This window comes from Anolis carolinensis, chromosome 2 (assembly GCF_035594765.1).
Source record: "Anolis carolinensis isolate JA03-04 chromosome 2, rAnoCar3.1.pri, whole genome shotgun sequence".
Taxonomy (NCBI): domain Eukaryota; kingdom Metazoa; phylum Chordata; class Lepidosauria; order Squamata; family Dactyloidae; genus Anolis; species Anolis carolinensis.
Window position 1 is genome coordinate 138,129,636 of NC_085842.1, and position 26,740 is coordinate 138,156,375.

At 42.0% G+C, this 26,740-nt stretch overlaps 1 protein-coding gene across 9 annotated transcripts in view; it reads right to left on the bottom strand.

Moving 5' to 3' along the window:
• Positions 1-11,550: 11,550 nt before the first annotated feature.
• The window catches only part of tnrc6c (trinucleotide repeat containing adaptor 6C), a 623,926-nt gene continuing 608,736 nt past the window's right edge, over positions 11,551-26,740 (bottom strand). For 7 of the 9 annotated variants that reach the window (XM_062970647.1, XM_062970652.1, XM_062970650.1 and 4 more), the window contains 5 exons: positions 26,499-26,615; positions 21,854-22,048; positions 19,344-19,414; positions 18,081-18,220; positions 11,551-14,653 (listed from right to left, as the gene is read on the bottom strand). In XM_062970647.1, coding sequence (XP_062826717.1) covers positions 14,293-14,653; positions 18,081-18,220; positions 19,344-19,414; positions 21,854-22,048; positions 26,499-26,615 — 884 coding nt within the window. In that variant the 3' untranslated portion in view covers positions 11,551-14,292. The remainder of the gene's footprint in view (positions 14,654-18,080; positions 18,221-19,343; positions 19,415-21,853; positions 22,049-26,498; positions 26,616-26,740) is intronic. The other 2 variants (XM_062970649.1, XM_062970648.1) reach the window with 1 other exon arrangement.

Consider the following 26,740-nt stretch of genomic DNA (forward strand, 5'->3'; position numbering starts at 1 on the left):
CTCCCTCCCTCCCTTCCTGTGCTCCTACTCCTTCTTTTCCTTCTCTCTCTCTCCTTCTAAAAGGCTTTTAGAATGAAGAAAAGGCTTTTAGGAGGGTGATGTTTTATTTTAAACTGCACTATTTTTCTAATAACTTTTCATTCTCTTAAGTGTATATTTTAAGTGTAATATTGTCAATAATTGAATTCTATTTTAATGTTGACTGTGCGTTTTAAACTACAATATAATCATTTTATGTTGTAAGTCCTCTTAAATACCAATCTTGGGAAAAATGAAGGGTATAAATGCATAAATTACAACATCATCATCTTTATGGATTTGTAACAATGTTTTTAAAAAGCTGCTTTTTAGAGGTTGCCCCATTGCCAACAATGATGGTTGGAGGGATTAAATGTCTAAATTAATGACGTTACTGTTTAATTGTGATGTCCAGTCATCCTGATGACTCACACAAACCCTTCAGTCACAAACTCTGATTAACTGGGTCAAAGTATGTCTAACTTCTATTGTGAAATTTCTCTCATTAAATTATAGGACATTAACCTCCCCCCCCCCCCCAAATATATATATGATAACTTGAATATTTGGGACAGAGTGGCAAATTACTAGATAAAATTAAAAAGATAAACTTTTGTATTTTTGTGCTAAGAATCAAAGCACATTTATAACACATGTATTTTGAACATCGTGGTGTTGTCCTTCTGATGGATGTGCTGTCCCATCAGAAGGGTAACACTAGGTCCTTTACATGTTTCATCAGATATGATCTGGGTTATCTCTGGGAATGATTCCTCTTCCATGCCCCCAAACTAGAATCACTCTCATGACACCCACTGAGATGGCCATCACAGTAAGCACCCTTTGTTTATCTGGACTAATATCATTGTTGCAACTGGAGCTGGAATATTAAGTCATTTTACCCCACCACATTCCTTTCTGGTCATGCCCCTCTCATGGACAGATCAATACATGGACACACTCTTCAAGAAGTCCAAATGACTGTTTATTAAAGTTTCCCATCACAGTGAAGTCCAACCAGCAATGATGTTGGATGGAGCCCTGGAACACTAAGAGATTATATCCTAGCCAGACATTTTCTGAGCCAATCAGGAGCCAGTGCAGTAGAGTTGAATAGATGTCCAAATGCAATAAATATGCCTATGTATTCACAATTGCAGTATATCAGCTTTTGGGAGTGCTGTCTCTGCTGACATCCTCTCTGGCCATTGAGAATAAAGTCTCTGATTTTTTTCTTCATCCCGTTCATGTCTGATCTGGTCCTTTGGAAGCTTGGCACTCTGGGTCCTAAACCTGAGATTTTAGCAGAGACGAAATCACATAACAGAATTGTAACACTATATAAATGTAACTATGTTGCCCTGACATTGAAAGCCTTGCAGGGATTTACGATTGACATGTGTGCTCTAAATTCTGCCTGATCTCGGAAGCTGAGAAAGGCCAGGCCTGGTTAACTCTTCAATGGGATGCCATCAAGGAAAACCAACTACAGAAGGTGATGTTCAAAGGAAGGCAATCAAAAAACCAACTCACTTGAAAGATCTCACCAGCTACTACAAAGATAACCACCTGAAACCTAACCCTGCCAAGACACAAGTGTGTGCTTTCCACCTACGTAACCTTGAAGCCAACAGGAAGGACAGGTTGCTTACCTGTAACCATGTTTCTTCGAGTGTACTCTGTGAATTCACACTAATGGAGAGGCTGCGCCTGCGCAGGTTCCAACGGAAACTCTTCCCAAGCTGAAGTTTAAATTTTGGCGGTAGCCACGCCCCTCCGTCCCCGGAGGGCATATAAGGCAGCCCTCGGCGCCTGCTCTCCAGTTCCTACGCCGCTAAGGCAACGAGGAAGGAAGAGGGTTTGCCAGAGGGGAAGGAAGGGTGGGCTTGTGTGAATTCACAGAGTACACTCGAAGAAACATGGTTACAGGTAAGCAACCTGTCCTTTTTCTTCGTGTACTCTGTGAATGCACACTAATGGAGACTAGCACGCTTAGGTCTCGGAGGCGGGCCAAAGCAAACCCTGACAACGAGATAATGTCCAAACATATGTTTATTAGACACCAATAACATAGCCCGAAGGGCCCATTGAAGTATCGCATAAGCACGCGCATAACACCGAGAGCAAGTCGGTGAGACACGATATAAACAATTTAAGAAACCATGTGCAAGTATGGTGCATCATTCCCCGAAGGAGGAAGGCAATAGCAAATAAGGCACAATTGTCTAAGAGAACAGTGCAAACGTGAACTGAGCAGGAGACAAGAGGATGGTCGCATGAAAAACATCCATAGAGGAGGAGTATATGAAGAAGAGACTTTCAGGACAAACAGGATGATAAAACTGACCTAGCAAAGGCGGAGTCCTTTAAGGTCTTCTGGTCTACCCTGTAGTGAGACACAAACGTAAGGGGGTTGGACCAGATCGCTGCCCTACAAATAGAGTCCAGGGGGATGCCTCTTAGAAAGGCAGTCGACGTGGAGAGGCCTCTCGTCGAACGCGGGCGAACTGACGGAGGGGGTGGACGCTTGGCCAGTTCGTAGGCCAGTTCAATAGCCTGAGCAATCCAATGAGATAGTCTTTGTGAAGAAACGGGATTGCCCAGTTTATCTGGAGCGTGGGCCACAAAAAGTTTTGGAGTCTTTCGAATGTCTTTAGTACGGTCCCGATAGAAGAGGAGTGCCCTACGCACGTCGAGGAGGTGCAGTCTCCGTTCGAGGGGAGAGGAGGGGTTTGGAAAAAAGGCGGGCAGGACAATGTCCTGGTTAAGGTGAAAGGCTGAGACCACCTTGGGGAGGAAGGTGATGTCCGGGCGGAGAACAGCACGGTCATGATGAAAGCGGAGGTAAGGTTCATCAACCCTAAGGGCCGCCAGCTCGGAAGGTCTGCGCGCCGAAGTTATGGCCACCAGGAAGGCAACTTTCCACGAAAGTAGACGTAGGTCGGTCGAAGCCAAAGGTTCGAAAGGGGAGGCAGTGAGCTGGGAAAGCACGAGTTCGAGGTTCCATCCCGGCGTAGGAGGCTGAGACGGCGGGCAGATATTATTGTAACCCTTTAAGAAGGTTTTGACCAGGTGATCAGAGAATAGAGATGGTCTACCATGTTGTTGGAAACACCAGGATAGAGCGGCCAAGTAAGATTTCATAGAAGCAAGAGAAAGCTTTTGGTCTGCAAGAGACATAAGAAAGTCCAGCACTATCGGTATCGAGGTTGGGAAGGCAGCAATTCCCCGGGAACGAAGAAAAGAGCGGAAGCGAGAGACTTTATAAGTGTATGATCTGGTTGTAGCCGGCTTGTGAGCTGCGCGGAGGACCTCCTGCAGGTTCTGCGGGAGGGAGGTCAGGCGAGAATCCTCCAAGCAGTGAGATGTAGAGAGGGGAGATCCGGGTGCAGGATCTGGCCGTTCTCTCTGGACAAGAGGTGTGGCAGGAGAGGCAGAGTGAAGAAGGTCGCTCTGGAGAGATGAAGAAGAGCCGGGAACCAGGGTTGGCGAGGCCAGGCTGGGGCTATCAGGATCGCCGACGTCGGTATCGACCGGAGTTTCTGCAGAACCTTTGGAATGAGAGGAAAGGGCGGAAAGAGGTAGATCGGTTCCGATGACCAGTCGAGAAGGAAGGCGTCTCCCAGGCAGCCTGGAAAGGAGGACGGGGGAAGTCTTGCCCCGTACCGAGGCAACTGAGCGTTCTGGGGAGAAGCGAAGAGGTCCAGAGTGGGAAAACCCCATTTGTGAAAGAGAGAAAGAAGAGTCTCGGGATCGAGCATCCACTCGTGGGAGGAGGTCGTCATCCTGCTGAGGGCATCTGCTAAATTGTTTTGGATCCCGGGAAGGTGAATCGCCGAGACTTGGATGTTGCGGGTTATGCACCAGTACCACAGCTGGGAGGAGAGAAGCATCAGTTCCTTGAACCCGTGCCGCCCTGTTTGTTGATGTAGAAGACTGCTACTGTGTTGTCTGATTGGACGAGGACAGACTTTTGGGAGATCAGGCGGGAGAAAGCTTTCAGAGCCTTGAAGATGGCAAGGAGTTCCAGAAAGTTTATGTGGTTGGCCTTCTCGGAAGGAGACCAGAGGCCTTGAACAGTAAGACCGCTCATGTGGGCTCCCCAGCCGAAATTGGATGAGTCCGTGGTTATGGTGGTCGAGGGAGGAATCGGGTGGAACGGAAGACCCTTGCAGACGTTGGAGAGGGACTTCCACCAATGAAGCGACCGACGAACGTGGAGCGGGACGGAGAGAAACCTCGAGTTGGGGTGGCGAAATGGCTTGAAAACGTCTATAAACCATCTCTGCAGAGTCCGAAGATGGAGCCTGGCAAACGGGGTCGTGAGGACTGTGGAGGCCATGTGGCCCAGTAATACTTGGATGGACCGAGCCCGAACCCTCCGATGGGTCTCGCAAAAGGTAATTTGTTGGCGAAGGGCTAGAAATCTGTCGAGCGGGAGAGAGACAGTCTGAGAGATTGAGTCGAACAGGGCGCCGATGAAGCGGATTTTGTTCGACGGAGTGAGGTGAGATTTGTCGGGGTTTAGCTGGAGACCGAGAGATTCTAGAAGAGAGAGGGTGTAGTCGACGTGACGTCGGAGGAGGGCAGGATCGGATTCGACCAGAAGCCAGTCGTCTAGATAAGGGAAGACTGTGATCCCCTGGAGCCGGAGGTGGGCAGCCACGACAGCGACAACCTTGGTAAAGACCCTTGGGGCCGTAACGAGGCCAAAGGGTAAAACGGTGAACTGGTAGGTTTGGTCGAGAACTTTGAAACAGAGGAAGCGCCTGTGGGTTTCTTGAATCGCTACGTGGAAATAAGCATCTCGTAGGTCTATAGACACGAAGTAGTCCCCGCGTTGAAGCATCGGGAGGATGGAGGCGATGGACACCATCCTGAACTTGGTCGGACGTATGAAGGTATTGAACATACGTAAGTCCAGAATGGAGCGGAGGCCCCCGCCCCTCTTCGGGACCGTGAAGTATCTGGAGAAGAAGCTTTGAGGGTCCCGTACCGATGGAGAAGGCCGAATAGCCCCTTTGGCGAGGAGGGTGTCGATTTCGGCAAGAATTTCCCGAGAAGGGTTGGAGAGAAGAACCTGTCCCGTGGGCGGGAGCTCCTCGAACTCTAAGGCATAGCCTTCTTGAACAATTTTGAGAACCCAGGCATCTGAAGTGATAGATTTCCACCGGTGAAAGAAGGGAGCCAGGCGGTCTAAAAAGAGACCGTGAGGTTGATTTGGTAGAGGAGAGGGGTGCAGAGGAGTGAGAACTGCATCGATACCGTAGAAAGAGTCCCGGGAGAGAGAGATGGCGTCAGGTACGCCGATGAGGCTGACCAGTGGTGGGGGTGGTTCGGCCGCGTTGTCTTTGCGGCTGAGCAGCTCGGCGAGGTTGTTGGCGGTTCTGGTTGTTCGATACCGAGGGACGCCTGAAGGATTGATGGCGGTAAGAAGGAGGCGGGAAACGCCGAAAACGCTGAGGAAACCACTTGGTGCGGTGTGTTTGGGGCTGGTCACCACACTTAGTGGCCAGAACTTTAAAATCATGGTTGGTTTTGAGCTTGTCGTCAGTGCCAGAATTAAAGAGACCCACGGCGTCGAAGGGGAGGTCCTCGATGACTTGTCTGGAGGAGGAAGACAAACCAGACGACCTCAGCCAGGCGTGGCGACGAATAGCAATGGCGTGGGCGATCATCTTGCCGGCCGTGTCGCCTGTATGCTTAGCCATCTGAATTTGATGATGTGCTAACGAGTCGGCTTCTTGCTGGAGGGTGGACATAACCGACCGGTCTTCGTCAGACAACTTAGAGAAGAAGGGCTGTGCTTTCTCCCAAAGGATCTGCTGGTATGCACCCATACAGGCCCCATAGTTCGCCATTCTACAAAGTAGAAGGGCCCCGGAATAGAGCTTCCGACCGACCGCATCAAATCTCTTGCCCTCCCTATCTGCAGGGGTAGTGGATTCACGACCGGAAGTTTGAGAAGCTTTAACGACCATGGAATTTGGGTCGGGATGGTGTTTAAGCCATTCTAAGGTGTCGTCATCCGTACGATACCATGATTCGATTCTCTTTGAGGTAGGAGGAATCGAGGAAGGAGTCTTCCAGGATGATTGGATAACATCCAGAAGGTAAGGCAAAAACGGTAACAGCGTGGCTGGAGGGGCTTGGGCTTGGACCCGTTTGAAAACCGGGTCAGACACCGCCTTGGAAGTTTGCTTGATTTCTAGACCCAGGGCATCAGCCATTCTAATCATCTGTTCGGAAAAAGCCCGAATGTTGTCGGTAGGCGAGGGAGGGTCCACCTCATACGCATCATGAGGAGGAGAGAGATCAAGGTCTAGAGATACCACTGAGGCCGAGAGAGCGGAATCGGGGCGATCGATATCAATCTCATCGTCCTCAGCCCCTTGGGGGGACTGAGGGGGAGATGACAACACAGTCTCTGGTGGTGGCAAAGCCTCAAGAGCAGGAGCAATCTGTGGCCGAGTTTCTTTGGAGGCCGAGGCCTGGGCCGCTCGAGCCAGGCGGGTGGTTTGTCTTCCCCGCTCCGGTGTCGAGGTCGGGGGAAAAAGCTGTTGTCGAGACGGGCGATGTGAGGCAGCAGGTCGAGGAGATGGCACCCTGACCACTGTCTGGGTGGAGTGGTGGGGTGAGTCCTGCAACTTGCCATCAGAAAGTTGCAGAGGAGAAGGTTGACGAGGCCGCTGAGCGGGAGCGATCGGAGAAGATTTTCTAGAAGAAGTCGCCGAAGAAGGGGCGTCGATCTTGGAGGAAGCAGAAGAGGAAGAACGTTGGGTCGCCCTCTTCTTTGCGAGCGGTTGTTTAGATGGAACCCTCAGGGATTTTCCCGGCGTCGGAGGGACCATTGCTGAGTCGGATTGGGTCCGACGAGCTTCTTCGTGAGCCCTCTTAAAGGCGATCTTCATCGCAGAGGTCGACGGAGGGGACCCGAGATGAGATCGAACCGAGGACACGGAGGCCACCGAGCTCGACGTCGAGGAGGGACCGACCCGACCGGAACGTGTCGACATGGTAGCCGTGGTGAGTGTGCACGGCGGTTTGGCGGGCTTAGCCGTTTTGGAGGCCCTGGACGCCCTGGACGAGACCGAGGGAGCTTTAGCTGCCGGAGCCAACATCGATCTCGGGTTGAGCGACGGCTTCGCGCCCGATGTCGACGGAGCGGACTCAGGGGCAAGCGATTTTTCGTAGAGCCTCGCGGCTCTATTCTTCCTAGCCTGAGCCGTCAGGGCTAGGCAGAAACGGCAGGTACCGACGACATGTGCCTCCCCGAGGCAGAAGAGGCACTTGGCGTGGCCGTCGGAATCAGGAATCTTAGCGGCACACTGAGTGCAGCGTTTGAAGCGGGTCGTAGACATGAGAATCCGAAGTGAACCTTGCGGCAGAAAAAAAGGAACTGGAGAGCAGGCGCCGAGGGCTACCGCCAAAATTTAAACTTCAGCTTGGGAAGAGTTTCCGTTGGAACCTGCGCAGGCGCAGCCTCTCCATTAGTGTGCATTCACAGAGTACACGAAGAAAAAACTGAGTTACTTGGGAAGGCCATGAGCTCGAACACTGTTTCCATCCTAAATATCATGGTGTCATCTTAGATCGCACACTAACATATAAGAAACACTGCCTGAACACCAAGCATAAAACAACTGCACGTAACAACATCCTGTGGAAACTTACTGGCAGTGCATGGAGTGCAGATCCACAATTAAAGAGAACATCAGCCCTGGCCTTGTCTTACTCAAATGCTGAGTACATCTGCCCTGTCTGGCACAAGTCTGTCCATGCAAAGCAGGTGGACATAGCACTGAAAGAAACATGCAGAATAATCACAGGATGCCTTAAACCTACACTTAACTATGTAAGTTAGCTGGCATTCCCCCCCCCCCCCCACCCCGATGTGTGACAGGAAGTTGTTGCTAACTCTGAGTGAAATAAGGTCAAACATTGTGAAAGCTATCCACTGCATGACTATCAGCGTCCTCCCAGTAGACTCAAATCAAGGAAAGGCTTCATGAGAACCACCACTCCTTTTAATGTTCCTCCAGCAACAACAAGGGTGTCCCTCTGGGCAGCTAAACCAGGCAATTCCAACTGGATGGCTCCCCGAGGGTTTGCCTCCAGTGGCAAACCAAGAGTGGGCAACTTGAAAGTCCCTAAACAGACTCGGAAGCGGAGTGGGCAGATCAAAAGACAACTAGGCAAGATGGCACTAGCTGGAGGAATCCTCCACCTTGTGTGACTCTGGAGCAGAACAAACAACTCTGCATATGTATACTTGCCCACAATGTTCTGCCTCATGTACGGAGTTGTTTATAGCTACAGACAATGTGGTCGCTGCTGCCCGCTTTTGGTCGAAATCTATTTAGCTGCTTGTGATTCTTTTATCACTTTTAAACTTATTTATTATGCAATGCTTTTGACACGAAATAAAATAACAAACCTCTTCTGAGCAAATCATCCTAAGGAAACCTGATATTGCATCACAAATTGGATTAGACATGATGGCCCACAATGACTGGACACTTAGCTCCACAGTGGATTTAAAGCCCGCTTTTGTAGTGAATGACAAGCAGACTGGAAAATTTTGTTAGTAGTTTAATCACTTTAGATAGCAAACCTGTGTACATTTTCCTAGGATTGCAGTCATGCAGACCAAATGTCTTTAAATATTTATATCTTCACTCATTTTAAATATGCAGCACGTCACACAAGCACAGCCCATTGCCTGCATCCATTATCTCTAGTTTAAGGAATTACAGTTTACTTCCTACAGAAAGAAATGAAAGCAGAATGAGGCTGTTATCTCAGGCAGAAGATGGTGAGGAAGTGGGAGGTGCTGGAGGCCAAATCTGTGGGTACCAGCTGCTTTGTCCTTTGTCCCTACTGCCCTAAGGTGTGGTGGTGGTGGATGCTGTCCTGCCAGCTGTTAACTCAGAGCCAGCTGTCAGTCTCCTTGTTTGATGTATATAGGACTTCCAGGGCAGCATTTATTCCTTTGTCTCATGCATCAAAATGACTTGGACAGGTCCCAAGCATTCATTAATAGAAAGCAGGTTACATCTCTTGGTTTATTACAGTTTACATATTCTAATGTAATCTTCCGGTCTTGCATAATAAAATCAATTTATTTTCAATCCATCCAATACTATGAGTAAAATTCAAAGGAATGTGAACTGAAAATGCATCCATTACATTGTTCTTGGAGTCCTGCCTATGTCATTGAGTGGCTGAGCAGGTCTAAGAGCACAGGATGTTCAAGGCATTTTTAGTTTCTCTGGGAACAAAGCTGTCAAAAGGCATCTAGGGGAAGATATATTTTTTGGCTGGGATGACATTTCAACTGCTCTAGTTTTATTCTTTAGAATCCAGGGATTTATATTTTCATGAGGCACCACAACTCTGGTTGAGAATTCTGAATATCCCATGATATACATAATTGTACATATTGAGATGTCAATTTTTGGGGAATGCTGTTGATATTAGTTATATAAACCCCTTCAGGTTCCTCATGAGCCAAATATGCAGCCCAAGGCACCCTGAATAGAAGAAGCAACTGCATCTGAGGAGCTCTAAACCTCTTCTTCAAGTCAAGGGGTACAATGTGTAACACATTTGCAAGCCACTGAAAAAACTGAAAATTGACCACACAGACTACATAGCCAGCCTCATGACTGGAATATTTGAAAACCAAACACACTGGTACTAAGAGATCAAACTCAGGACATTCAGTTTATTTCATAGGTGGACACACAGAGTTTGATTCACAGGTAGTCTAAGGGGACTTTATGCTGTTATAATTGAAGTACCTCTACAAAAACTAAAAAAGGAGCACAAACTCTGGATGCAATTGCAACATTGCATCACGCTAACAATGAATAGGAGCTCAGCAATTCTGTTTAGTTCAAATACTAGCTAAATTGCAAAACATGCAGCAAGAAATGAGAGAAGGCACTAGCCATTAGGTAAAATAAAATAACTAACATCAAGATCTTGTTTCAATATTTAGAGGTGACTTTTTGCTGTTGTAATGGGCACAGCAATGTCCTTCTTAGCTTTAAGTTTTAACTCATGCCACTGACACCACATTACATTGAATTTACTATTACATGTTGCATTACGAAGTGTTACTTATCCAGTGTTTACTTTGATCACTGGTTTCAACAGTAGGGTAACTTTTGTGTTTTGCTGCATTTCTATTTTTTTTTTATCCTTATCACTACTAGGCTAACTGCATACTAGCAGTGTATAAGGCTTATCTGGTAGTGTATCAGCAGTGGTCCGTAGCTCTTGCTAGTAAAGTCAGAATGGCAGTGTCTGCTAATTCTATGCTTGATTACTAGACTCCCTAGCTAAGCAAAGACCATAGGGTACCACTTACTTGTTGATAAAAACAGGCCACACCAAAGACCTCAATAACAGTCCCTCCTTAGCAGTTATTTAAATGAACTCTGAACAGAGCAACAGTCATCTATTAAGAACTGGGCTACATGGAAATTGGGATGCCCACTCCGAAGGAAGAGAGCCAGTATGTTCAAATGGCCTAAATGCTGGAGTAGGATTCTTGGAGACCAGGATTCAATTCCCTACTCAGATACGAAAACCCACTGGGTGGTATTGCGCAAGTCAGAGTCTCTCCACCTTTAAGAAAGGCGGCAGCAAACCTCTTCCGAACAAATCATACCAATAAAACTCTTTAAAAGATTTGCCTTAGGGTAGCCATAAACCAGAAATGACCTGAAAATGCACAGTAAAAACTCCTATACAAATTGATCTGTGGCTCAAACACCTGCAGTTTCCTATTCCAACCAAATTAACCAACGTGGTGCTTCATGTGCCAAAACTCTCATCTTATTATGAACGTTGGCATTTGAAACCATTACACTAGAGGTACATCATACTGATTATGATTAAACTGGAACTTAAAGAGGAATACTCTTATAAGAACAGTAATATAGAGAAAGGAGGACCAATTTACCTGAATGAGTGCTCTTCAACTTGAATGTTCTTTTGTAGCCATTTCCTCCTTATTCTACACTTGGAAACTTTTGTTCTTAAAAAGTGAAATAATACCAGACCAATAGAAATGGTGACCTAAAGCATGTAAAGAATGGGGTTTGTTTGCTGGGTGTGCACCCTGTAGTCGGTCTCTATATTTCATTCAAGATACAGTAAATGTTTTTGTGCAGGATTGTAACGTGAGAAAAGAGGGTCAAATAATTTTAACAAAAACGCAGATAACTTTTCATATGAAATCCATTTCTATCTTCATATTTAAGGCAGAAAAGAGGAGTGTTCTCAAACACAATCATAAGCAGAAAGTTCACAATCTACAACTGAAATATATCATCATGTAAAGTAAAACATACACACAGAGAAAGTGAAATTTTAATCACTTCAGATATTTGCTACATGTTGCACATTTAACATGTAGTGAATGTGGTAAACCTAAGAAATGCCCCCGACAAAGGCTGTGATAAAAACTACGAGATTATCTGTTTAACAGTCATCTTTGTACACAAGAAAAATACACATGCCTTTTTTAACAGCCAAGAAAAACTGCAGTTTATTAAGTTTCAAAGAATCTTCGTACTCTTGAAAGCAACTTCTGGTGCATGTTTTGAACAATCACATTCTATGAGGAGAAATAACATTAAAAGCCACAAACTTTTTTTATCTTTTCATCTCAGAGTTACAGACATCTTGAATTCAAAATGAAAGGCCAACAAAAAGTTTTTTTTTAAAAAAAAAATCAACAGTTTGTTTTTAAAAAATGTCCATCCCCAATTTTAATGGATCGGGAGTCATTTTTCTACAACTCATTACTAAACTTCAGCATGGAAAATTGTTTTGACTATTTCAATTCGCACATAGGCACATATGTATTTTATATATAAATATAATGTGTGTGTGTGTGTATTAAGAGAGATATATACACAATACATATGTAGAGTGCGTGTAATGAGAATGAGATGCAATCACTCTGAGAAAAGGGTATTCAGCTAAATACACTACGAAAACTTGAGAAACACAAGTCTGGAACCCAATCTGTGCATAGTTCATGATCCTCTAGAAAACCAGCTTTTGTTGATTTGCAATCTTGCAGGACCCTTTTTAATTGGAAAAAAACCATTAAAAAGCTAATCTTTAACAAAACAAAACAAAATGTAATGCACAAGTTTCCTGATCCAAGCAGTCAGGGAGCACAATGTTTATATAATTTTTAAAAACATACTCAAAGGGTATGTTATTCCATTGTCTTTCTTCCTTTCAAAACAATCAAAAACATTGATCATTTTTAAACATAAAGCAATTTTTTAATATATAAAGCACTCTTCAAACATCTATTTCTTTTTGAGTCCATTATTTGGTAAATATGTAACTGCTACACATTAGATTAGGTATTTTTCTTCTTCTCTTACTGTCTTTTTTATTTTTTTTCATTTTGTTTTTTAATAATATCTTCAGTGCTAGGAGTTGGGTTTAAAAAATACATGAAATGGTGTGGAGTTGCTCCTCGGGAAACCCGGCTTTCCTGAGACATCTTCCACCATGTGCAAGATAGTGATCACAATATTTTCCGCCATTCTGGCGAAGAGGAGGAAAACAACAACAACAACAACAAAAGAGTACACAGCAATGGCCAAAGAAAAGGATAAACAACAACAACAACAGTAACAACAACAAACACTGTTCAATCCCAGAGCTCTGAAGTAGCATATCTTCATTCTGAAAATAGGTTTCTTTATGATGGAAGTCTATTTTTTTTTCTTTTTTTTCAATTCCTTTTTTATTTTAAAGTTTGAAGGAGGAAAAAAAAAAGTCTGTAAACAGGTGGGAGCTGAAACCATAGGCTCCTCCAAAAGCAGTCAAAACCTATGTCCAAGTGCTTGTTTGCGTTCCGGCTTGCAGGGAACCATCCACTCTTTACAAGTATTTATGGCCACAGTTCAACAAGAGTTTTTTTTCCTTTTTTTAAAACTTTATATTCCGGATGGAAAAAAAATGGTGCAATACTCCGGTAATTAATTCCTTGCATTAGTCCACAATAAAAAGCTGCTAAAGGTAGATATACATATTATTCTCCAGAGATACACACTGTAAGTATTTTTTTAATGCGGTAAGAGTCCTTGAGTAAACATTTACACATGAATTGTCGCCAGCCCCTCCTATCAGGTTTTTTTTTTCATTTTTTTTCCTTAAAAACAAGGATTAGCTACAAGAAGGGCTGCGGACACTCAGTGCAAAGTTAGAAGCTAATAACAATTAAACGTCTGACCAAATGAGCAAATCAAAAGCATATACTGGGAAACAAACAATCAAACAAAAGATAAAGGTCACACAATTTGTTAAGTTGTACGACTGGCGTTCACACACACATCCGCACTCTCACAATCACACTGTCTTTTCCCCAATGCATACATATAAGAAAAAAGTAACAAAAAAATCCTAGAGCCTGTTTGTTTTCTGATGCTGACCTGGAAGTGTCATAATAGAAAGTGTTCACATTTTGTTATTGGCCTGCTGGATTCAAGTATAGTTGCATGTTTGATATGTGTGTGTATGTGTCTGTTGTGTATTCAAAAACCTTGTTACTATTTTAAGGGAGGTTTTTTAAAAAAGAAAATGACACAAAAAGTAATGAAACAAGTGTAATGTGCATAGGCAAGACCCATGGGAGTAGCAGGCATGGATACTCCATCCCACCGCTCTATCCGAGTTGTACAGCCGAGGGCGTAAGCTTTGTTCCCCCGGAGCTGTGGATGGGCTGGTCAGACGCCACCCTCTACTGATTACTGGGTCCGCCTCTGGTAATGTGCATAATTATCACAGGCTCATTTTAAATAGGCTTTCTCACATTCCCGCCCCAACCCTCCCCCATTCCCCAAGTTGATAAAATAACCCTTTCCAGCCCAAATTCTGAAAAGTGCCCTTCATGATAGAACTAGTCTAAGCAGCTTTTATACGTCTTTAAAAACACCATACAAACATAAAAACAAAAAATTAAAAAGCCATTGGGAAAAAAAATCCACACAAAAACCTATCATTAGCACGTGACACTGACCAAAGGGAGCCCATACTGTTGCACTAACAGTTCACAAGGACTTCGGTAGAGCTTCGTAGTCAATATTGGACAGAGGTACTAAAAAAAGGGCTGCCAGTCTGATCTATTAAAGCTGGATTCTTCGTGATGCCCTGGACTGGAAAGGGTTACCATTATATATATATATATTTTCTTTAGTGCTGATGATTGTTGCTTCCATTTGTTTCTCCGGTGTCCTAGATGGATTCCCCACTAAGAAGGTCACCTGGGAGCAGAGTATTCAAAGGCGTTGGGCTTCCAATGACCCTGCCGTCGTCGGTACTGGGCGGGCCCCAAAGGCTGCTTGAGTACTGGGGGACCCCGCCCCAGAGCAGGTCACTGCTCCCTTTCCCACCTAGGCAGGGTGCATTCCAGTGGCCGGCCTCGTTGCGCACCATGCCATGGGAGCTGCTCGTGGAGCCCAAACGTGTCTGAGTGGTTCCAGTGTTGGACTGCCAACTGGAGGTGGGGGGCAGTGGCTGGCCTTGTGCTAAAAAACGGTTCACTTCCTCTTCTCCAGCAAACTCGGCCAAGATGGTAGTGTTCCCCAAGACACACCTGGAAAGAGAGGAAAAGACGCAAGAGATGCTCAAAAGGAAACCACTGGTGCCTGCTCTTTGCCAGGTCAGGGAAGAAGGGCAGAGGTGTCATTGCACAGAACACAAAATGAGGGCCCTGACCCCCCCCCCCCAAAATAATATTCCACCCACCAATAAAATGAATAAAACATTTACACTGTTCTATTTTTGTGGATCAATTTTCGTACATGCACCTCCAATTTAGTGAATGTCTTGTTTGCCGTAACAGGACTAATCAACATAAATCTATTATCAATTATTTTTCATTATCTATCATTTCTGGCAGCTTTACGAAATAAAGTAAGAAAGAAATGATCAAGTCCCTGAAATTGGGGGCTGAGTGACCTTGTTCTCAACTTCTAACATTCCTTTACTGCAGTGCTGAATTTGGCCTCATCTATACTGATTCTGAAGTTAGTGCCAATTTGGCTTGCTCTATGCCAGACTAGTACCAAGAAGAGTCCACAGAAGCAGGGGGAATCACCACTGCACCGAATTTGGGGAGTGAGGGAGGGGGAAATATAGTACTGCTGAACTACTGGGTAGTAGGGACACAGCTCTGTAGCAAAAGTAAAATGTAGGCAGGAAAAGTAAGCTAGTAGTGCTCCTGGAAAGTGAAAGGGCTTGACTTCTGCAGACTGAAGAACAATCCTGTACATTTCAAACTTATCTAGGGCATGGGAAGTTTTTAGATGAGAAATAGGAAGAACAAAAGAAGGGGGGATTTCCAAGGGAAAAAATAGAGCAGAAAAGGTAGGGGAGTGTAATACCATGGAAAAAGCCTTGGAAATCAGATTATATTTTGTGCCGTTGGAAGAACACAAATGATGTTTGCTCCCAGAAACAGTGATCTTTCGCCACGTGGAAATGGAAGAGCTCCCTGAATTCTGCAGCCCTAACAGGAATACTCTCAGAGTAACATGACTTTAACACCCAACCTGAGGAGAAGGACACATGTTTGGAGACATGTTTGGAACAAGTGATGTTGTGATGATACTATATTGCAGGCTGCCCAGCCAGCCAGTAGACACAGGTAGTACATTACTGGCAAGCAGCAGCAGTTAAAGAAATTTCAGTTATTCTGATATCTGCTGGAAGGCTGTCTTTGATATAAATAACACAATGAATAGTTTAAAAAAAATGTCTTGCAGACAACATCATCTCTCAAAAATTCAAAGATCAAAAAGAGCTGCTGTCCTGAAATTAACTCTGATCATCATGAAAGAATTGGTAAAAGAAATTATAATGGCAGCATTTGTAGAGTAAAGTGACTTTGGAATCTGCAACAGGAAAGGCTGTGTAAAGTGAAATTAGCTGAAGTTTTAACAGGCTGAGAGAAAGGCCGGTCAAATCCCATAGCAAGTGATCCTGATGAAAGGTATTATTCTAGGGGCATGGGAGATCATTAGAACTGACAATACAATGAGACATTTTTCCATTAGAAAGAAAAATGGGAAACATATAAAGAGACTTGCAACTGCATAGTATACTCTCTGATGACCTGTGTTTCAAAGGGACATGTATATGACGTGAAAGAAGGGACAGATGACAGATGTTATTTTGTACTGTTTTTATTTTACCTTGATAGGTAATTTCTATTTGTGTCTATGGGCATTGTCCCATATGTAAATCACCCTGAGTCCCACTTGGGAGATGGTGGCAGGATTTAAGAATAAAGGTATTATTATAAAGTTATAAGGAACATAAGAAAGTTGCCTGAGCTTTTAAGGACATTGTCAAAGGCCAAGAATGAGCTGTTCCAAGAGGCTCATGCTTTAAAAAAACAGAATGAGCTTCTTTGCCTATGTTAAGAGAAAGAAGATTACATAGGAAAGTAGTGAAATGATGATGGATGACAGAAGGTAGAATGCCTCAGTCACTTCCTGCAAAAGGAGGTGGGACAAGGGGGATGATCAATATTAAGAAGTGACTTGTAGTTCAGAATACGTAAGGGGTAGACTATTTAAACTGACTAGTTTTTATGCGAAGAGGCTTGCAGAAGTTATTACAAAGCCACTCTCCATAATCTTTTGAGATTTCCTAGAGAACAGGTGAGGTGTTAAAAGAATAGAGATAGAAATACAGTATCCCCATTTTCAAGAAAGGGGAAAAGGTGAATCCAGGAAACTATAATCCAGTAAGCCTGCCATCAATACTAGGCAAGTGATCTGCCTGTGGGCATCTATAAATAGGGCTATATCAATTGAATGCAAACCTAGGCTTGTCTGAAGCAAGTCACGCCACATCAACCTTATTTCCCAGTTTGATAGATAATGGGACTGCTATAAAAATAATATTTATTTATTTTAGTAACACATTTTGAAAGGTTTTCTTATGATAACCTCCTGTCATGTTATTACAAAGTTGCATGACATTACAATTAGGCAGATCAATAACAGAAGGGGGAAACAAAGCTCAATGTCTAAGCAACAAGCTGGGAAGATATTCTTCAGTGAAGTGCCTTGTGCTGCTAAATATTTCAAAAATGAGGATGCAGAAGTTTTCTTTATCAAATCTACCAAAGACATAGACATAAGAAAGCAAACAAGCAAATGTGATTTAAGAAAAGATGAAGATTTGAAAGTATCTGAATAGGTTGGTATACTAGACCAAACAAAGCAAGATGAAGTAAGAGAAAATTGTTTTTAGATATCAAACAAAAAACTTTGACCACAAAAATATGGGATGGAAAGACTGGATCTGGTATAAATACATGTCAGCATGGCCTAGGTGACATGGTGAGTATAAGCCAGCAATGAGCAGCAGCTTAAAACTAAGGCAATCAGTGGCCAGGTAATGGAAACTAATAGTATAGCACTAGTCAGGATGCATTTAGAGTACAGCTCTAGATCCATTTTCACAAGAGAGCAAATAGAGGAGAATAACCATGATGAAATAGAGTCTGAAAACTAATTTTATGAATAACAGTGGAAAGGAAGTGATACATTAAGCTGGAAGGAAAAAAAAACCCTAAGATGCATGACAGTGATAATGAAATATGTTGTTTCAGACACAGGACTAAAATCAGTGTATAGATTTTGTAGGGAATCATATCTTTCCTAAACTCTATGAGAAACTTCCAAGCAATCAAAGCTGTTCAGCAGCGGAACAGAAATCCCTGGGAATGAGGACGGCTGGATGCCATCCATTGCAGATACTGCACTGGCCATTTAAACTGTGGAGACTACACTGAACAGCGAGTCTGTGATATCATGATTCTAAACAGAAACAAATTTCCCTTTTTTGGATGTTCTTCAATGCCTAAAACAAATAAGCATCCTATGTATTTAGTATCCTACCTGTTTGTATTTCATTTTTCAGTTCTATTTTTACTTGTAGTCAATTATTACAGACATAGTATAATAATGAATTAGATCACACTTAAACCACAGGAAAAAATTGCATACATATGCAGAGACTTCTGGGCCTTCGCTGCTTCTTCCTTGGAACTGTATCGGACCACAGCATTCCCTTGAGTCAGGTTCAGATGGAATGTAATAAGAGGACCATGCTGCAAGCACAGAGTACGCAGTGTAGACCCATCAATCTAATTGCAGGAAAAAACAAATTTTAGGATGATTTTCTCTCCCTGGTCCCTTTTATTACTACCTACCCTAATATTTTGGGAAATTCAAACAGTATCCTTGATTTTTTTAAAAATGTTGGCACAGACAACTATATTGAGAGGTGTATATTGATGATGGTGTATTTTATTTCATGTGATCATTAATTTTACTGGCTGTATAGTTGTGTCCTTTAAAAAAATCAAAAGCCTATTGTGCTCTTTTTTATCTGAAGGTTGAATATAGTAAGAATTTTGACATTAGCTGTTTCTCTTCTCTGTATCAGTTAAAATATGATCAACCTGTAAAGTACGGGCAAAGTCCTCTAGATCTTCTAGAGATGATAATGAAAGATAATTTTGCTAGTTTTGTTTCAGGATAACCAAACCTAATTTTACCTTTTCTCCAACTGGGTATAGGGCATCTAACGCCACTAGAAGACCTTATGAGCAACCAAGGGAGTTGTACCCTCTTGTATGCTTATGTATTTCACTACCTCAGAGAACTGCAGCACTCCTTGTTAATTTTGACACTGAAAAATAGATTTGCAAATGTCTTATGGGTTTGTTCTTATTCCTTCCATGTACAGCACTACACAAAGCCATCAGAAGGATTAGTGTACGCACTGTGACAGTCATACTACAGAAGGGCAAGTTCTTAATGCTATGGTTGACCAGACATATCCAGGTTAGAACTATCTTAAATGTATCACTTCTGAACAACTGTTTTTCAAGGGAGTCCTGTGTTCACTGGTACTTATTTTATAGTTATGCTAAGATTCTATTATATCAGGACTATTTAGGACCACAGGACCACTTCAAAATAGAATTTGCATCTAATTCGGATATTGATGGAGTATCATTCTAATAAATTGTAAACAAAAACTCCAGTGAACCTATCTTGAAACTCACTGATCCAACAAACCGCTGCTTAAGACAATGAGAAGCCAAATAACAAAGGGTGTTCCAATGGCTGTGCTTGGCTAGTGTTATCCAATATTGAGAGTTACAGGCACAACAGAGAGATTTAGCAGCAGAGTGCCAACCGTTTTCTCTCTTATAACACAGACAGAAATCATAGCTAGTTTAATCAAACAGGCTTGCTTACCTGGGGGGTAAGGTTACGAAGAACCAGCCAGCTACTTGTTCTTCCTGAGCTGTCCGTACTCCAGGCTGAGCCTATGGATCACAAAGAGAGGAAAGATTAAGGTAGGGAAAGCCCAGACCAACTTACTGAACTAAAGATGGACAACATGCAGGACACAAACATGAGGAATATGGATTCTATAGGGATTTCTAACAAATAAGGCTGCACAAGTTTGCTTTAGGTAAATGGCTGAAAAGTGTTTCTTGAGAGGAGAATGCTGGGTAAAGAATGGAGTGAACTGAATAGAGCATGTGTCTTCCAGCTATGATAAATATGCCTAACAAATGTGGTTTATATATAGTTAGTATCAATTGCATGTACAAATCAATTGAAGATTTATACCTCATTTTTCTCCCTCCAGGCAACATTAGCTGCCCAACCTACATTTACCACTTAGCTAATGTACATTGCTCAGGCAGTTATTATACTATCAGTCTTAAATCTCTTTTGTGTTGCACTGCTCCACAATTTAAAGTGTTGGGAGAAAACAATAAGGGTTTAATGCAACTAAAAGCATAACAACAATGATAGGGTTCTGAGTAAAGGCTCTAAAAGTTCAAACAGGCATTCCATTTGCAGTATTGGCTCCATTCTGTAAGTACAAAGTGAGTTGCTTTGACGTGCAAAGGTTAAAATCTACAAATTGCCACAGTAATCAATTGTAACTGGAAACTTTGCTACTTGTCCACCAGGTGGAGCTCATAAAAGAGCTGAAGATAATTTTTAACAGGGGCTGAAATGATGGGTCTAACATTTCTGAAATGATGGGTCTAACAATAAATAACGCAAATTTTATGGAAGAGCAATTTCTATTTCATACAAAGGTAAGTAAGTATGAAATAGGACTGGGCTAAACATGAGTAGCTAAAATGGATAATAATGCCTTCATCTTGGGAATAAAGTGTAAGGAGGGCAGAAACTGTTCTTTGTCTCTTCCAATTGATTGGACATAGCAGGTATTGGGCATCAATGTATTTTAGTGATAATACAGATTATCTGCATAAAAAGATATTTGGAACTTCGCAAGTATCTGTTAGTATTTTCTAATGGTGCTGTATTAGGGTAACAAGCATGGAAGCTGAATATTTCTGACCCATGTAAAAAAACTCACACATAGAAGGAATGCAGATGCTTTTCCTTCCCTAAACCCATGCCTCAGCAATGACAGCCTTTCATTTCTCCACAATTTCCTGGCTGATTACTCATCACAAACAGCTTGAATCTCTGAAATTCTCATTTGCAACTTCTATTCCTTTTCTGTTCTCTTTTTGCTTTACACCTCACTGCACTCCTCTGCAATCTCTATGTATCTCCAAAATCTTGCAATTGCTTCTTCCAAGTCCATTTTACATTATAATTTTTCCTGCTCCTAATTTTATGTTTTAGCTCTACCCTGAAAGTAAATGAAATACTAGCAACACACTGAACTGTATCTTGCCCTCTCCCAGAAAAGACGAATAACTTATTTTAATGTAAAATGGAAAGGCCAGCTACTCTGGCTGGAATCACATGGTTGTTGTGTGTTTTCCGGGCTGTATGGCCATGAAATGTCAGGAGAGAATGCTTCTGGAACATGGCCATACAGTCCGGAAAACACACAACAACCCTACTTATCTTTCACCCTCTGCTCCACTGCCTTCCCCTTTCATCACCTGTTTCTTCACTTTGAGTATTGCATATTATTTGGGACAAAGACTTTTTCTCTTCCACTACTCAAAGCATCATGCACTGATCTCACACCCTCTAATAACAATGGGGATCAACACAGTTCTTGGCAAAATTATACAGAACGGGCAAAATGTATGTGGACCCTCAATAAATACTGAAGTCTTTCAGAACTACTGTATACCATCTATAATACAAGGAACCTAGTACTGTCTATCTTCAACAGTGTAACATCTCCCAACATAATAGACTGATGCTTAAAGAGCCATCTGTAACTGCTTGATGCATTAAAGTGTGATTGGATTTTGAAAAATCTGTTCAGCATGTGTATATTTCCCCTTAAAAACAGAAGACTGGAAATCTGACAGGAAAAATCAGTATTCTCCTGGACAAATAACCACTTTCAGTTACTTGCAGTGATTTGGTAAATTTACTTTTATCATTATTACATGTACACAACTGTGAATTCAGTTATATGATTCCTGATCCTTATGTAGCCAAAATGGCATTATCCATGCTGAGATTAATGAGACTTATTCTTGCCCAAGACTGCTCTGGATTAACTATTGTAGCATGCACAAAAAATGTACCTGACATACAGAACATTACCCAGGAAGAGTGAATTGTCATGACTGATTAATTGTGTGATTCGTCCACACCTGAAATAGTCTTCTAAACGGATGCATATTACTAATTCTTTGGGTGTGGATATTTTCTTTTAACATAAAGACTTTGAATGAAAAATGAAAAAAATTAACAGCAAAGTTCTGCACTGACAAAAGTAAATGAATACAAGTGAGGAATACCAGATGAATAAGAGCTGGTCCAACCCAGTGGGCTGGCACCCCAGGTAGACGATGGCTTGGTGTTTGTTAAGCCTGGAGGTGGTCTTGTAGGAGCAGTAGTGTTTCTGGGTACCTTCCACAGTTCATGAGACAGAGAGGCTTGCGTGTGAGAAATTGGGCCAGAGGACCATGTTGACTTGATGTCTGACAATTTACCTGCAACAAAGAAATGCAATTCATATACCAGTATTTAGAATATACTTTCAGGACAATATGTTGAGTCCCAGATTCTGCTCTTATCTTGACATCAGCAGAATAGGAGCTGTGCATTCCTCTGCAAGCATGGATGAACACATGATCTTAACTGGCATGTCTCTTCATTCCATCAAACTTCTCTCACCACCACCACATACATGCTATTTTTCAAAATCTCAGAACTGTTTGTCATGGCTTAGACAAAAAGCACCCCTAATAAGACTTCTAAAGTGCAAGTAGTAAGATCAGAGTGATCTGGCATCATGCCTTCAAAATAAAACCACTTACTTACTAATTTCAAATATTAAGCCCGTAAAATCTTTTTGCCCTCTCCCCTGACTCTGTTTTAGACTCTGAGAGATATGCAAAAGTTCTAGCAAGAGCCTCCAGTTAGTTACTGGGGGAAAGAATGCTGCTTGAGACAGGTTGCTGGTAAGGACTGCCTCACGCTCTTATATTTTGATTATTTAACTCTTATATGAAGAAAAGGAGGGTTAAGAAATTTTACTGATTTCGTTTTGAAGTAGCCGTCACCTAGAAAGTCAATTATAACTTTCCCAGAGATGGACTTAAATTTGCCAACCATAATTCAGATCAGCAATGGGTAATCTATAATAGCCTCTGGGAGCACAAAATTTGTTCCCCAGACCTGTTAAACCTGCCCAGTTCTGCCTTAGGTTGTCACAAGCCGTTTCCAGGTGATGAAGAAGCAAGATCTCTAATACATAAAGCTTCCACTAGAAGGATCCCTCATGGCCTAACTTTTATGTCTGGAGTTCAGATTTTGTCACTACTATATATGTATTAAAATCAATGCAATTTTAGTTTGTAACCCTGTCATTCTAAAGCAGAAATGGGGAGTATGTGGTTCTCCAGTTATTGATAGACAACACTCCCCAACCCTATGCAAGACACCTAGGTGAGGGATGATAGGATTCAGATCCATCAACATTTGAACTCATTAAGTTGGCCCACTGCTGTCAAATATTAGAAAATTCATTAATATCAAGAAACGCATATGATCAAATATCACCTGAAAGACCCATATCTAAACATCAATTATTTTCAATTAGAAAAATATGACTAACACCCCATCCTTGAAATGTTTTCACTTTGACAGAAAGACAGCTGGTTCAAACACAGTCTAAGACTGCAGTCGTAAGGATGAACTATCCTCACAAGGTCTGAATCGCAAAGCAGGATGAATCTTTGTTGAGTGCTTTCCCTTACCAAACATTTTGCTCTGCACAAATGTCATAACTAAGTCATGTGTAAATCAGCCTATTGTCAAGATGCCAAATCCTTTCTTTTTCTACATACAAAGTTTTGTACAGCATGAAATCCAAGATAAAATGGTAAAAACCTGGCAAATTGATACTAAAAGCTGCATAATCCATCTTCTATTATTATAACTACTACTTCTAATTCAAGTTTTAAAAACTGTTAGTCCTGACCACAGCTAGGCTATTGAATCAATGGGATTTATCCATGTCTTGACTCACCATTCAACAATTTGTTCAACTGATTCCAGTTAGGATTAACCAACAGAATGCTAGCAGTTGTTTTATCAAATCAATGTACATGTAAAAGGAAATAACAGAAGGGAAGCATCATATAAAAGAGAATCACATATTATTTGAAAGTAAAGACCAGCATATTTATTTTTATTTCCTTTTAAAGACCTATTGACAAGTGCTTATCTGGTCTTCAAAAAATAAACATTAAATTAAAAAGCTTTTTGATGTAAACAAGGATAACTGTTCATACAAAACCTGCAATACCACTGAATTTACTGAAATAATCCACTGCAGAACTTACATTAATAACATGCATGACAATTGGGAGAAAAGAGAGCATTTATAATAGCAAATTAAGTTTGGAAAACAGTTTCCAAAACCACCAAGTTATTTCTATGCTCCTGTAGCAGTTATGTTTTGATCTATGTAAGCACCCCTTTCCTAATTAAATTCCCACAATTGAGGAGTGTGGGTGAGTGAGGATGAACTGAAATAAAGTATAATTAGCTGCAAACACGCTTTTTAGATTTCAGATAGTGTGAAGTAACAAAGGAACAAAAGGAAGATAGAGAGGTTCATTGCTATTTTCATATATCAAGATTTAACTGCCAAATCAGATAAGTTAAACAATTGAGTGTTGCTGGAATGATTGATCAGGTCATCTAAACCTGCAGCTACTCATGGTAGTGGTGTTATTATATATTGCTTTATCAAGAGATAGCAAATGTAGGAGCACAAGATGACTCAAAAAGAAATAAGAAGCGCTGAAAAAATAATGGTATTTTAGATGAACATGAAAAAGATCAGATCCAATGGTAGGCTGTAAAGAAGGAGTTCCACATTCCTCTCTATTTTGAGCAGTGAGAAACCCAATCCCTCCTTTAGACTGAAGACTAAAATAAAACAGCATCATGGCAGCATATTGATATTTTGATTATAGCTCTGTTAAATGTCACATCTATAAGATTTAACTAATCTAGGTTATTATTATTCAACATTAACAGCTTTACTTTTAACAGATCAAACATTTAAAAATCACTATTATAAAAGCACGACATTGATAAGCAATTTGTAAAATCTAAGTTACTTTTTTATTTGTATTCTAATGAAGTGACGCCTCTTGTCTCAGACAGTAGACTAAGAAATTATGAAGTGGCACAACTTCTCCTTTAATATGCTTCCCACCCTCACACTGCTATCTCTGCCTTGAAATAAAACCTTCCCACAGATATTATACTCTAGTATTGATGAGGAGAAGAGAGAAAAGCAGAATAAACAAGAGGCCCAGTCTTCCTATCGGTCTTGCATGCTATCATTTCCTGTTCAATGCATTCTGTGAGACACCTTCCAAATTTGTGTAGGGCTCCTGTGCAGGAATATAACCACCTATCTCTTCTCAGGAACCCCATGTAAATGAGGTCAAGTGGTTCTATATTACTGAGTTCACTCCTGCCCCAGCTTGTGGAGAAGGTATGAAAAGGCAAGGAATTTGACTAGTCTTTTAGTCTCAAATGCTGCAAAGATTTAGGTTGCCTTAAGTTACTTATTCTTTGAAAACTAATCTTACTGTACAATGCAAAGTTTTTCTCATCAAAAAAGAATGGCCAAGAGTGCTTGTTTAGGAATGCGCAAAAGGCACACAACAGAATCAAATGCTACTTCCAGCTTCTCTACACCTATCTTCAGTCCCAGACTATACTCCCACACATTAACAGTGTGGCTACAAGGCCTTAAGCACGGCTGTTAGCATCTGAAAAACTACCAAGTATGCGCAGAATGGGGCAATAAATGCTCAACTATGTGAAGGGTGAAAGGGGCATATTGCTCACTTCCATAAAAATATTTGCTGAGATGAATAGTCAAAGCTGGGAAGAGGAGGAAGAGGAAGGACTCTGGGCTTGTTGATAAACCCATTTACAAAAAAGTAAGTTATGTAACAGTTCTATGCAGGTTTGTGCCCATATCATTGTAGACCTAATATGACAGGGCTAGCGCAGGAATACAGCTCACCTCCAATCGTTCCTATAACTAAGGTACTTTAAAGGCATCCTCATTTCTTTGATAACTAGAGGCCCTGAAGAGAATTTTGTAAGAATGTCAGGCCGAACATGTATACAAAACACCTGCAACTGAAGGCAACCACAAAGCCTTCTTCAAATCTTTATAGTAAAAACATGAAATTATTTCATGCAGTTGTAGAGGGAGTGGGCTTACAGGGGAATTCTGAGACCCTTGGCCTTTAAAGGTAAGTATATGCAGGAACATGCTTCTAAAGAACTAATGTCAAATAAGAAATGCTCTTTATTCTGTTCAGCTGTTAAAAGACAGGTCAGTTCTAGGAGTATGCAAAAGAGCAGTAATCCATTCTGTTTTTGTTATTAATTTCAGGTGCACCGCGTTCTGTTTTTGGGAAGATTCTGGGAGATTAGGAGGGGGACTGTTTGGATTTGTAATTTGGGATCTGGAGTTGTGTTTCTGTTTCGGGAAGAATCTTCCCAAAAACAGAACGGGGGGACGGACGATGGGGACCCAAAATTCAAAAGGAGAACAGAGAAAAAACAGAATGGATATACGCCACTTCGCACACCCCTACTAGTTACAAACCCTTTTTTTTTTGGGGGGGGGTAGTTCAATAGACTCCAAACCATTAGCATTGTCTCTAAGTTGTAATTCTTATTTTGAAATGGTATGTAGTATCTTGTGTCTCCAGTTCTTTTACATATTAACCATAGATAAATTCCTAGGACAGTTATTTGATTGACAGAGCACAATATGCAAAGACAGGTGGCACATCTGAATTACCATCATCACCACAAAGAACAGAGAGGGCTTTGCAGACTCTCCCCTCTTTATGGGCAAAGAGGGATTCTAGATAGAAAGGCCATTGGTCGTACCTGCAATGCTAGGTGCGGATGCAATGCTGCTGAAAGAGCTACTGTAGCCGGAGGCACTAAGTGGCCAGGCACTCGATGAAGGCAGCGTGGCATTCTGAGATGATGTTGGGGATGACCCTGCAGAACCAGCAAAGAAGCAACTAAGAAAGATGGGCAGAATGGCATCTACTGTAGCATATGCAATTCTAACACCACCATGTGCAAACAGAAACCATGCAAAATAAGATGCCAACCCAGCCTGG